Source organism: Lepisosteus oculatus, chromosome 8 (genome assembly GCF_040954835.1).
Source record: "Lepisosteus oculatus isolate fLepOcu1 chromosome 8, fLepOcu1.hap2, whole genome shotgun sequence".
In the NCBI taxonomy this organism is placed as follows: Eukaryota; Metazoa; Chordata; class Actinopteri; order Semionotiformes; family Lepisosteidae; genus Lepisosteus; species Lepisosteus oculatus.
In genome coordinates, this window is record NC_090703.1 from 40306236 (window position 1) to 40319142 (window position 12907).

The following is a 12907-nucleotide window of genomic DNA, read 5'->3' on the forward strand; positions in this document are numbered from 1 at the left end:
CCAGGTTAAAGTGGTTTATAAAAATAGATTTTAAGATTTTCAGCATGCGGTCCTGGCGAGATAGAACCTAAGTAGCAGGGGGAAAAGAGTGTGAATATTATTTTCACTTCTGCATGGTTTTAGAAAATGATCCTGACTTTATTTGAAGCTTGAAAATGGGAAGTGAATTTTCCAACAGATTAGAAGTCATACTGTTAATGTGTTGCTGGTGACTTTATTCCCCTTCGCCTACAGTCTATCCTGAATGGACCTCATTCTTTATCAGTCGTTTTCTCCTCAAAATCTGATACGTGTTTCTTAGCTACAGCATGTCTTTACTTCATATTGAAGATACCATTTGGAGACCTGCAAAATAATTTCCTTTGGTAAACGTATGATTGTCTACATCCTAGGAGATCAGATCAAATTCCCCTTGCTTTACAATTTAATCCATTACAGGTTTTACTAGCAACAGGTTCTTGCATAAATTGGCACAAGCAGAAATCCTTATCTGCTTCACCTTGAAGTTTGGACAAGTACCTCAAAATAGAAATGAATTACCTCACTATACAAATGTAGTCTTGTTTATTTCCCCTAATAGTATGAGCACCACTAACTGGAAATTGTGGGTTGTCTTTCTGTCACTTTGAAAGTTTTCCAGCAGGTTTTGATTATATGTACCAGATGTGACACTATTGGTGTTGTCAGTGGGGATTACAGTAACCGACAGTGTTAGTGGAAGGCTTAGAGTTTGGGTTAGAATTAGTGTTAGTCTTGCAGTTAGGACTGAGGTGTGTTAAGGATTTAAGGCAGATGCTCTTGGAAGTCCTGTTTCAGCAATTCACACACCTGATCCTAGGTGCTCCCAGTATTATGTGGAGTTGTCAAGACCTTAATTAAAGTTATTTTGGGGTTATCCTTTACAAATCCCCCCAAAACACTGGTTGAAAATATGCTAATTGTCAGATTTTTAAGGTTAAAGAGCTGAGCTGGAAGGAAACCTGTATTCCATGTCCCATGTCCTGTTCTCCACAGGAAGCCAACGCCCGATACTTTGAAAGCAGGGAACCTGCGAACACGGGTCAGTCGCTGCGTCGTGTGTTTGAAGAAGACGTAACGCTGCAGAGGCTGCTGGGACAACAGGCAGAATTCCAGTGATGCATTGTCTTCCAGTTCAACTCTAGTGGTGCTACTGTGCGACACAGCACAAACTTTTGAAACAAACTAAAATGAGTACCTCAGAAAAAGTGCCATGGCAGAGCTGTGTAAATGGTGCGTTTTCTCAGACAGACTGAGAGGATTGATCCCCTTCCTTTATCTTCATTTTTATTACTATTTTGCTCGTTACACATTCGAAAAAGCCAAGTGCGTTGGGGTTTTTCACAAGTGGAATTGTTTCCATTACCAAATCAGCACTTTGCCTTTCTAAACATCAGAGAGAAGAAATGCACTGAAGACCCTTCAATAGCGAGACTGCATTTTTAATTTTTTTTTTCTTTTTCTCATGGTGCTACTAACACTACTGTAACCCCCGACTCTTCGATATAAGCCTGTCTGTTTTGTAAGTAATAACGTGTGTATATTGTGTACACCTTGGTAGTGGAAAACGTCAGTTCCTGCACTGCGGCAGGATTGTTCTTTATTTTCCGTTTGCTCACACACTTTGTACAAAGTAAACTTTCTATAAATGAAACAGTATTTTATATATAAATATATTAAAAAGAAGCATTTTTATAAACTTTATTTGGCTTTAGGAGAATTTCATACCTTTTCCCACCATAAACCTTTAGCAAACTACTGTTTTTTTTTTTACAGAAGTCAGTTCCACTGATGCCAATTGTTAATAGTATGAGCTCGTATGAAGATGTATTATAAAATACTATACATAATTCGATCAGGGTTTTAAAATATTGTATTCCATTTTAATGTCTTTTTTAAGAGGGCCTTGATTTTTCTATGAAAATAAAAATTCAGACAATTTGAACGATAAAAGCCAGAATTGTGTGTATTATCTATAGATATAGATCTATATGTATATGAAACTAAGCAAGATTGGTAAAGCAAATTATTTTTCTAATGACCACCACAGGCCCTTCACATTTTCAATCACCAAAGGTACATATATATGTATTAACTTTAAAATCTGTGTTTTTTTTCATGTATATTATCCAGAAGTTGTTGTAAACTTTTAAGTGAAATAAAGAAATATAACGTAAATGCCTGTGTGTTCCCAAGAAACATGATCTTAATTACTGTGGTCTTCCAACTAGTCTCCTGAACAGGATGTTTGCTTTTTTCTGAGTTGTGTTCAAACTTGTTTGATCAGGTCAAAATTACATTGGCTATTATTCAGTGAGTGGTTAACAGGTGGGTGGCACAGTTGTCAGCATTGGGGCCTTGGGTTAAATTCTGGACTTGGGGTACTAGCTGTGTGGGGTTTGTCCCTGTTGGCATGGGTTTCCTCTGGGTGCCTTCAGTTTCCTCCCATAGTCCAAAGACATGCTAGTAGGTTAATTGGCTTCTGGGGAAATTGTCCCATATGTGAATATGTGCACGCTGTGTTTGTGTCTGCCCTGCAATGGATACCACATCAAGTCTGGACCCTGCCTTTAGCCTGTTGCTTGCCAGAATGGGATCCAGCTGCCCTGAAAAGAAGCTGAATTGAATCATACAGTTATAAAATGGAAGGATGGATGGTTAAGTGGTAAGACTTTAAATTAGGGGTTGGAAATTCCATTTCTAAATTATCACATGTAGCATGTGTATAAAGTTTTAACATGGTGATCTAAACATGATGATAACCAGCATCTAATGCAGATGAATGTGGTTGAGCTCCTCCCGGTTATGTATAAACAATGTTGATGGATGAGGTTTCATTCCAAAATGAGGAAGTTGGCGATAATTTTCATTCACACTTTGGCTTTTGAACCCCATGCAAAATGTTGTGAAGACATTTTTTCCATTCTTAGAAACATTTCCAGACTCTTATCCTATGCTGTCTGTAGAAGAACAGTTATTTCATGTGTTTTTCATGGTTTCATTATTGTCACCCAGCTTGCAGGAGTCTGTAAAACTGCCCTGAACAAGTTGCAGTATGTTCAGAATTCAGCAGCTTAAATCTGATGAGATCACACACAATTGTGATCACATCACTCCTGTCTTGGAGTCTCTGCACTAGTTTCCGGTCAGGTATTGAGTTGATTTCAAGGCCATTCTCTCCAGCATCTAGCTGTTATGTTTGCTGTTTACTCCCCCCCACATGACCTTCCTATTGTTCCACAACACTCTGTGGGTCACAGGGCCTGTTGCTGCTGTGGCCCAGTGCTCTGGAACAACATCCCAAAAGAAATCAGACTCATACTGTGAGTGTATTAAGAACTAGACTTGTTCATAAAAGCCCTTTTGTGATTCTTTTGTTTGTATTCATACACAACTGTGTAATTTTGATTGTAGTTTTGTGGTGGTATATATGTATTTTATAGGGCATTGAGATTACTTTTGAAGTCCTAAAATATTTGTATAATCGTACTAACAAAATTCCTAATCCTAAACTGTAGATCTCTAAATCCCAATCTAACTATTCTGCCTTTTAACACTTAACTTAGTATGGGTTTTTCTTTTAAGGGGAGATGGTTCTTTTTTGTGTCTGGGGTCCTAAGACTAAAAACTCAGTAAGGTATTGGAATTTTGTAAACTTATTTTGAGAGCCACAGCAACAGCTATCAACTCTGACAACTATATTTTGTTGCAGTGGCCAGCAGACGTCTGGGTCCCGTTGTTAAGGAGAAAATAATGCTTGTTCCTAGAGTGTTCAATGACTAATGTGACCACCAGGGGGCAGAACTGTTTAACTTACAATTATTTTCTTTTCCCAGAAGAGAGGGGCAAAGAATATGTGCACACAGGAAAGTTATTTTGTCCTCGGTAGTCCTTTATTTCTTTTTATACTCCCTCCCATTTCTTTGTGGGACTGAAAACTGTTAATCAGTTTGATCAAACCCTTCTAAGTCACAACAGAATGGGAAGAAAATGGAACAGTCACTCCATTCCTTTCATTTTTCATTTGTGAAGAAAACCCTTGAACTACATAACTGAACATATTTTTACAAAAGGGTTTTTGCTGTTGGTTCTTAGTTGACTGTAGGAGGAAGCATGAGAGATCTTTGTTGTTGCTGTTGATCACTTTATGCTGTTTATTGTAATAGGATTTCAATTTGAGGACTTCCTCATTTGTGCGTTGTCTTTTGTATCCACTCCAGGAAGGAACAAAATGTTTAAAAGTGATGCTTTGCGACTTGTTGAATATTTAATCCTGAAGATTAAATTGTGACACTGAAGTACAGGACAGTTTTGCAAAGGTTTCTGTGAAGATTTAGTTCTCCTATGGATTTAAATTCAAAGACCTGTATTAGCATGAACGATGAAATAGTATCTCCAAAGTATCATCTTTAGAAAGCCTTTAAGTTATATTTCGTAGAGGTTGAGGTTAAGATTTGAGCTCGATAACAGTAGTTCATTTCTCTACAAGCAGTCCAGTAAATGTCTAAGAAGTTATCAAATACATAGTAAGTATTACGATACACAGTCACTAGGAAGAATCCTCCAGTATGTATAATTTTACTATATCACACTTATTTATGAATAACTACATTGGAAAGTCAGCAAAGAGGATTGTAAATGTAATGGATTGTAAATCAATTTGCTTTCAAATCCTTTTAGTTTTCCATTAGCACTACAAGAACATCAATGTGAGTTACCCTTCAAAACGTCTGTTTGCAAGCAAAATAAAATGCAGGAATAGGAAACCTTAATTAAGGATGAAAAATACTGAAATAATGATTTCCATCCAGCTATGTAACAAAACATACAAGATTTAATTACTTTAAATATCACAGAGATCTCATCACCTATTGTGGATAGAAAGTTGGACAAAACATCATTACTCCAACACTTTTAATGCCTTGTGAATGATGCCTTTTTTCTCAGTAACAGTATGGTTTGAGATGTTAGCCATTTATCTTTTTAGATCAAGGCATTCTATTGTTTTCTTGGAAACTTGGTGTGACTGGCACATTGAACACAGCACAAAAAAACAAACTCCCCTTAAGCAAAGCGCCTGTTCAGTTCTCCCATTTCACCCACCACTGGCTATAGTTGCTAGTGATATCCAGCGAAGAGTAATTGGATATATTCTGGAACGTAAGAGAATGTCTTACATTGCCAGGCTGAAGAAACTGAACCTTTTCAGTCTTTAGCAAAGAAGACATTGCTGAGGGCATCTGATGCAGGTATTTTAACATTTTAAATTGTCCAAGACATTAGACACAGTCAATCCAAAAGGCCTTTTTCAGAATCAATATTGATGCACGAACCAGAGGACACAAGTGAGAAATTATGGGTTAATGGATTTCAAACTGAGAACAGGAGACACTTTTCTCACAGAGAGTTGGGGGAATCTAGAACTAGTTACCCAGCCATGTTGTTCAAGTCGATACCCTGGCTGATCCTTGGATCTACTAACTACCAAATGCTACAGTGCGGTACATTTGAACTGTGTAGCTTTCACACAAGTTACCCTTGTTCCTTCTGGAAAATTGCCTGTTTTGATCATGGGGAAGGGGGTTAGTGGATTAGGGAAGGCTACATGGTCTTCAGGAGCAAGAGCTATCCTTTCTAACAAAGTCTACCAACCCCAGCTGCTGCTGCTGCTTCTTCACCTCATCTGCTTGATTCTGATCACCTGTTGGGTGGCAAGTGGGTAAATAAAAAGAAGAAAAACGCGTTTTGGCTATGGAGCCTTCTCCAGGTGTCACATCTTTTCTTCTCTTTTCACCATGGAATAAACCTTTACTTGTTCCTTTGTAGACTACACATGCTGACGTAGCCACTTACTTGAACTCATTTGTAAATGGTTACCCTGGTTGCTCAGCGGTTACTGAAGATGCTGAAGTATACACTCCATCTACCTTCTGAGACTCTGCACCTAAATCCTAGATAAATAATAAAACTCTTCATTAAATTCTGTGGAAGATGGAAGAACCCTGGAAACTTAGATCCTGCACATTCATCTAGATGTACACCTCGGATATGTTGGGACCTTCGTCAAAACTCTTTTTTTCTTGCACAGATGCTCATCTGAAGTCTAAGAGAAGCCGGCTGAAGCTCGGATCTCTCGTTTAGAAAACGCACTAGATTGTATTTGCAGTGCTTTAGACCTGTGCATGGGGTCAGTTTAATACTCTTTGCATCCAAACTTGCCCTTTTATTCTCCGCAGAGAATAAAAGCAGAGAGGGACGTACTGTATGTAATCCCTCTGACACAGACTGGACAAGTCCCTACTACGATCGTCCCCCCCTCCACCTCCACGCAGCATGTGCAGTGTCAGGAACGCCACTTCCCCGGCATCTAGATACTCCACGTGTTGGAAAATCCACTTTATCCTGCTGAAGGCGATAAGCAGCAGTCAAAGAAGCACCCTGCTGTGTTGACTCGTCCCTCTTGGCTTTTTCTCAGCTGGCTCCACCAGGACCTGAGGCTTTCTCACATCTTCCCATCTTCTGCTCCTCCAGCCCTGGCAAGAGCCGAGGGTGAACTGTGAACACTTTCCACTTTGTCTGAAGGGCGGCTGCGTTTCTACTACTGCTGATGTGCTATAGCCATTGAATGATTTTAGAGGCTATCGGCCAGAGACCTCCTTGATGTATCCCTTAACAGGCAAGGATAGGAACCTATATTTTAAAATCTTCTGATTACATTCCTGAATCAAAAATCTGGAGGCAAATTTTTTTTCATTATGTAGCAGTCAAAACCACCAGCAGGGTCTCATGATAAAATAAAGCAAAATATTTAGATTGCTGACTTAAATCTTGATGACTTTTTTTCTATGTTCACAATTAGATTATAATTTTGTCTTAAAGCTTCAGAAAGTTTTTTTTTCATTTTGTTTTGATATAATTGACACCATATGAATGTAATAAATTAAATAACGCAAAAGCAAGTGAACCTTGCATATTGTTGCATGGTTATTATTGCCTTGATCTTTTTCTAACTTTACCTCTAACAACCAGCTAGTGTAAAAGTTTCACACGTGCAGGATTGTTCTTATGTGTGAGTATACGAAACCTGGGGTGGCCCACACTACAGCCATGTGCTTGAATAGATCTGAGTAATGGATACTGAAGTAATCCTACCTTAATTCTAACTAAATCCTAAAATAATAAACCAGCCCTAATCCTAACCTTAAAGTAAGTCCTGAAACGAGCCTTCCTGTGCCCTGATCTCCGGTCAAGTTGCACCCCAAGGTCAGTGACTAAATAATATGCTTCCAAACCCTTCCATTCATGTTTCAACAGGTTCTTCCAATTCAGGTTCGAGATGGAGCCAGATCTTATCCTAGCAAATGGGCGCAAAGCAGGGTACACCCTGGGCAGGACACACGTAGGGCCAGTTTTCCCAGAAGTTACTATGGTTTTAGACTGTGGGAGGAAACTGGAGCACCAGAAGGGAACCCATGGGAACACAGGGTGAATATACATAATGCAAGCAGACCTGAGCCCAGGACCCCTTCACTGTAAGGCAGCAATGCTAACCACTGCAACATCGTTTCTCTAAGTCACTCTGGATAAAAAGAGTGGCCAAAGGATGATTCCCATTTTGTTGAGCCCCTTAAATAATTATTCCTCAAATAGCCCCTTTTTATATCTGTTTCCGCATATCTGTTTCTTCATAAGTCAAGTGACCAATGCGCATTTATAATAATAATAATTGCTTACACTTATATAGCATTTTTCTGGACACTCCACTGAATGCACTTTACAGGTAATGGGGACTCCCCTCCACCACTACCAATGTGTAGCCCCCACCTGGATGATGCAACGGCAGCCATAGTGCACCAGAACGCTCACCACACATCAGCTATTAGTGAGGAGGAGAACAGTTCATAAATAGGGATTATTAGGAGGCCATGATTGGTAAGGGCCAACGGGAAATTTGGCCAGGACGCCCAGGTTAAACCCCTACTCTTTTCGAGAAACATCCTGGGATTTTTAATGACCACAGAGAGTCAGGACTCTCAGTCATTTGAAAACCTAAATCGGCACGATGGCCTTTCCTCAATGACGTCAATGAAAAACAGCAGCGTTTTCAGAACAGAGCGCCCGGGGGGTCCCCCTCCATCCCCCTCCCCCACCGCTTTGAGTATCGGGTTAAAGTTAGACGCAATTTGTTAACCTACGTCACATTTCGAGGAAGTTGCCTGTGTCATTTTAATGGCGCGCTAAGCTTAAATGATTGGTTTTTTGGCTGGTCAGGCATATACAGGCTGCGGTGGTGAATTTCACTCGCATTTATCAAGGAAGCAGCTGCTGAGAAAATGGAATCTTGGCCTGGTTGGCGAGAGATGGACGGTCTCGGAGACGTGCTTTCGAGTACACTGTTTTGAAATCCAAGTAAGTGGGAAATACAAAGTCTCCAGGGGGCCTCTAATTTAGGAATTAAATCCCAGCAAAACATGGCTGGAGATAGCAGAGCTCTACTCTCTCACCACGGGCTCCTGTGGACCCAATTCGGGTGGCTGCTCTGCCAGCTGTCAGCAGACTAAGAGCTGCGGTCTCCTAATGACTGTGACATTTTCCATGAGGGAGATTCTGAGGGACTATCAAATTCTCGCAGCGTTGTCATCTTGCAGGCCTTTCTAGGAAAGGCAACACGGAGCTCTCACTGATGCCCAGAGCAAACGGTGTGTTTCAGTTGCCAATTGTGTCCTTGTTGGGCTTTTCTCGGGGCATATCCCTTTCCTTACACTTGAATCACAGCTATGCAAAAAGAATGGAATAGTGTCCTTATCAAACTAATCCTGCTCACTGAGGATCTGCTCATGCTGCCAGCCCTCCATATATGTCTCTTGTCATTACTTAATCTAAAGGGTCATTACCCAGACATTATGGCACTGGACTTTATATCCACCAATTTCTGATGGATTGGGAAGTGGGAACTACTTATCGCTGCATAGAACTTCTATAAAATATCTAAGTTACCAAGTCCACAAGTTTATTTTTGAAATTTTACAGAATCTATTTAACCGGTGGTATTTAACAACTTTTTATTGCAGAATACAGAATTTTCATGAGGCCCGTGTCACAAAATGTGTTCATGTGAGCTGAGCAGTGCGTAGAGTAGGATAGGAATCTACCGAGGGTAATTTATGAAGTGGTGCTGGAACTGAACTCTTACATGTAGTCAAGGGCTGTCTGTAGTAGCAAAGATCTTTTTTACATCTGAAGGTTCATTTAAGGGTGGCTGGCGCAGTGGTTAGCATTGCTGCCTCACAGCACCGGGGCCCTGGGTTTAGTTCTGGACCTGGAGTACTATCTGAATACAGTTTATACTGTATGTTCTCCCTGCATTTGTGTAGTTTCCTCTGGGTGCTCCGGGTTCCTCCCACTGTCCAAATAAATACTAACATACTGGTGGATTAATTGGCTTCTGGGAAAACTTGCCCTTGTGTGAATGTGTGTTTGTGTGTGTCTGAACACTGAACTGGTATCCTGTCCAAGGCGAACCCTGCCGTGTGCCTGTTGCTTGCTGGGATAGGCTCCGGCTCCCCCATGACCCTAAATTGGAAGAAGCAGTTAGAAAAAGGATGGATGGTTTCATTTCCATACCTATTATACTTTATTTATAGAGCACATGTCATGCCAAAACAACTCTATACATCACCATTGCCAACAGCTACATGTGAGACTTAGACTTAGATTTAATACGGTCATGTCCCATGTCCCTACCGTTAGAAAAAGAAAGGAATGATCTAATTTCAGCAATATTTCACAGACAAATGAAGGCTCACCTGTGGAAGACTCAAAAAACAAAACGTTGTGTTTCTCCTGTCTGTTCTTCAGCATGAAATTAATGTTTACTTGTTGTTGGACAGTTGAGTGATGTATTTAATGACTATTTTAGAATCTAAGACAAAACCCAGATTCCTTACCTCAGATTGAATCCTTGAGATCAGAATCCAGAGTATTTTTGTCCGTTCCGTTTGTTGCTGAGAGGCAATTAGCATAACTGTCTTATCTGGATTTAACAGTAAAAAGAAAACAAGCATAGTTAATGTTGGCATTATTATCAGCTATAAAGCTGTGCATCAGCTCAGTGCATAACTGTGTAAGGTCTTGCCATCATTTTTAATAATCATGATATGCAAAAGTGGACCCACAAAAAAATGACAAACTGCCCCGACAGTGGAACCCTGTGGAATGTCATATCTACTGTATGATCCATTCTTGAAGCAGATTCCAAAGGCAACAAAATAAGATCTAATGGAACAAGTAAAGGTTTATTCCATGCTGAAAAGAGAAAAAGAGAAGAAAAGAAACAATGTTTCGGCTGTGAAGCCTTCTCCAGGTGTCATGTGGTCGGGTGCCATGTCAAAATAAGATCGACTTCTTTAACATGTTCTTAACCAGTGTAGAGCAGACAGAGGTCTCAAAAGCACACCATTTAAATCTAAAGACACCAAAACGGATGAGCAGAGTTACATGAGTAAATAATTCACTACTTTAAACAAAAAGCAGCCTCAATTAGGAATGGAGTGGAACCTTTATTAGATTAGAATTTTTTTTCAAGGCACTATTTCTATAGAGAACATTGTTTATTTGTTTGAAATGGCACCACATGCCAACTTAAATTGAATTGAGTTTTTAAATTTGTTTAATAAGCATTTCTCGAGGGCAGTGTTAAAATCATCAAAAAATGTTCCTGCTTCCAGAGAGTAAATCAGATATTATTGCATAGATTGCCAGATCTAGTGAATCAAGTGGACAGGAAACTGATTTTATCTGTATTATTGCATTTAGTTCTTGCATATGTATCAAAAAGAATGTTAATTGCTGATTCAACAGGCTATAATGGCACAATTAAATCTGATATATTGAAATTTGATCCCTAAGAGTTACCATTTTGTTTTGAAAACCATTAAGGGATTCTTCACACTTAGTGGACTTAGTAAAAGAAGCTATCTTATCAAATTCAAGAATGTGGGAGGGGTAATGGAACACCACGACTGTTTTCACTTCACAATTTTATATTGGATCAGTAATTTTGTAGCTCTATAAGTTCCGCTGTCCATTAAATACTTTTCATTCCACAGATGAACAAACATGCAGTATGTCTTGAAGAGACCATTTTAGCTTTATAGTTTAACATCTACATTATCAAGAATATTTTTTAAAAGGTGATAGTATTTGTTCAATAACAGAGTTAATAGGGGTATGGAGAAAGTTAATGATCAATTTAGGTGGGTGTATTGAATGAAATCATTTCAAGATCATTTGGCACAAAAATCAAAATATCCTTTAGCCCTCAAGATTCAGTTTCTTTCATCGAAACATTAGTTGGTTCATTGATCAAATGATGAAACACAATTGTGTTCCTAATCTTTAAATAACAGTTGATGAAGGGTGATCTATATGCAGTAGATAACTGGATTCAGGCACTCCAGGACTAGGGTTGGAGAAGGCTGCTCTAGACACTGTAGGGAAGCAGTAAAAAGGCAAACAACATGTCAGGATATAGAATTAAAACTGTAGACTTTTAATCAAGGGTTTTTATGTTAAAATTATACAATGCGCCAGCAGGACATCATTTAAATGCTTTTGTGTACAATTATGGTTACCACGTTCCTAAAAAAACTATATATTGCTGCTCAGTCCAAAGAAGAGCAGACAGATACATTCTGTGGCTTAAGGCAATGTCCTACACTGACAGACTGAAAGAACTGACTTTTTAGTCATGGATAGAGAAGAATACAAAGGACACAAGAGCAACTATGTGGAACTGCATATAAAACTCTGAACAGGAGGCACTTTTTATCCACAGGGTGGTGGACGGATGGAAAAAGCTATCCATGTTGTTCAAATTGATATCCAGACATTTTCAAGAAACAGCTGGATGAGATTCTTGGATCAGTGGGCTTAATGACTCTCTTGTTTGTGACCTTTTTGGTGCTCTTATGTGTACATGGATGATGCAAATTTTCAGCTCTGGAGAGATGATTAAGTGTGACCATGATTTTGTGAAGGTCTTTTTATATGTTAAAAATCAAAATGTAGTTCTTTCCCATGACCTTTGAATGAACTTCTTTATTATTAACAGCTTGTATCTCCAATTTAAACAATCCTGATTAATTCCAACCAGGAATTCTGCTATTTCTGATAAGAACAATTCTTTCAGGTGGGGAGTACATCATTGCAATAAGCACAAGACATTGTCTATTTAGTATTAAAGACAAGGATTAAAAAAACTCCCAAATTGTTCCATTTGCAATCTTGCATGTCAAGGAAAATGCTATCTTGTCCCCAATGTCTTAAATGCGTTTTCTGGACTTTGGTGTAAATAAACGTGATTTCATTGACTTAAATCATGATCAGCCAGGTCCAAGCAAACAAAAACAGTTTTAATCTTAGATTGATCTTAGATTACATGTAATATTTCATATTTAGCTGTATGGGGTGTAACAGAGTTACAATGTACTCTCATAAGATGTTTAATAATAGATAAATAAATTATCAGTGGTATCTGAATGTCATAATAGTTTTGTCTCAGAAGAACAATCTTTCTATAAGACTAAAGTTTTTAGAAAACAGCATGAGATTCAGAAAATGAATTAGTCAATAATCTGCAACACAACACGCATTTTACTAATTGACAGGAACACCTTCTATTAAGTAAACTATTTTGTATCAAACCTAGGCATCCTCCAGCAAGTTATCCCAGTTATCATTAAACCTAGAGTTCACAGTTATAAAACTAGGTTTTTCCCCCATTTATTTCAGGAAAACAATCTGCTGAATGTCTCACTGTCCTGTTCATAACAGGAATAACTTCCTTTTTTACTTACGAGTACTTGAAATTCTTCCTTAGGGAACTTCA

The 12907-nt window shown here is 38.9% G+C and overlaps 2 protein-coding genes across 2 annotated transcripts in view; one reads left to right on the top strand and one right to left on the bottom strand.

Moving 5' to 3' along the window:
• col4a5 (collagen, type IV, alpha 5 (Alport syndrome)) overlaps positions 1–2196 on the top strand; it is an 83208-nt gene extending 81012 nt beyond the window's left edge. Inside the window, exon 51 of the mRNA XM_069193460.1 lies at positions 1015–2196. Within this exon, the coding sequence (XP_069049561.1) occupies positions 1015–1096 (82 nt within the window). The 3' untranslated portion in view covers positions 1097–2196. The remainder of the gene's footprint in view (positions 1–1014) is intronic.
• A 6900-nt stretch (positions 2197–9096) lies between these two features.
• Positions 9097–12907, bottom strand: part of LOC102693755 (insulin receptor substrate 2-B) — a 37986-nt gene continuing 34175 nt past the window's right edge. The window contains exons 3-4 of the transcript XR_011190258.1: positions 9966–10051; positions 9097–9591 (exon numbers count right to left, since the gene is read on the bottom strand). The gene's annotated coding sequence lies outside the window, so the exon portion shown is untranslated. The remainder of the gene's footprint in view (positions 9592–9965; positions 10052–12907) is intronic.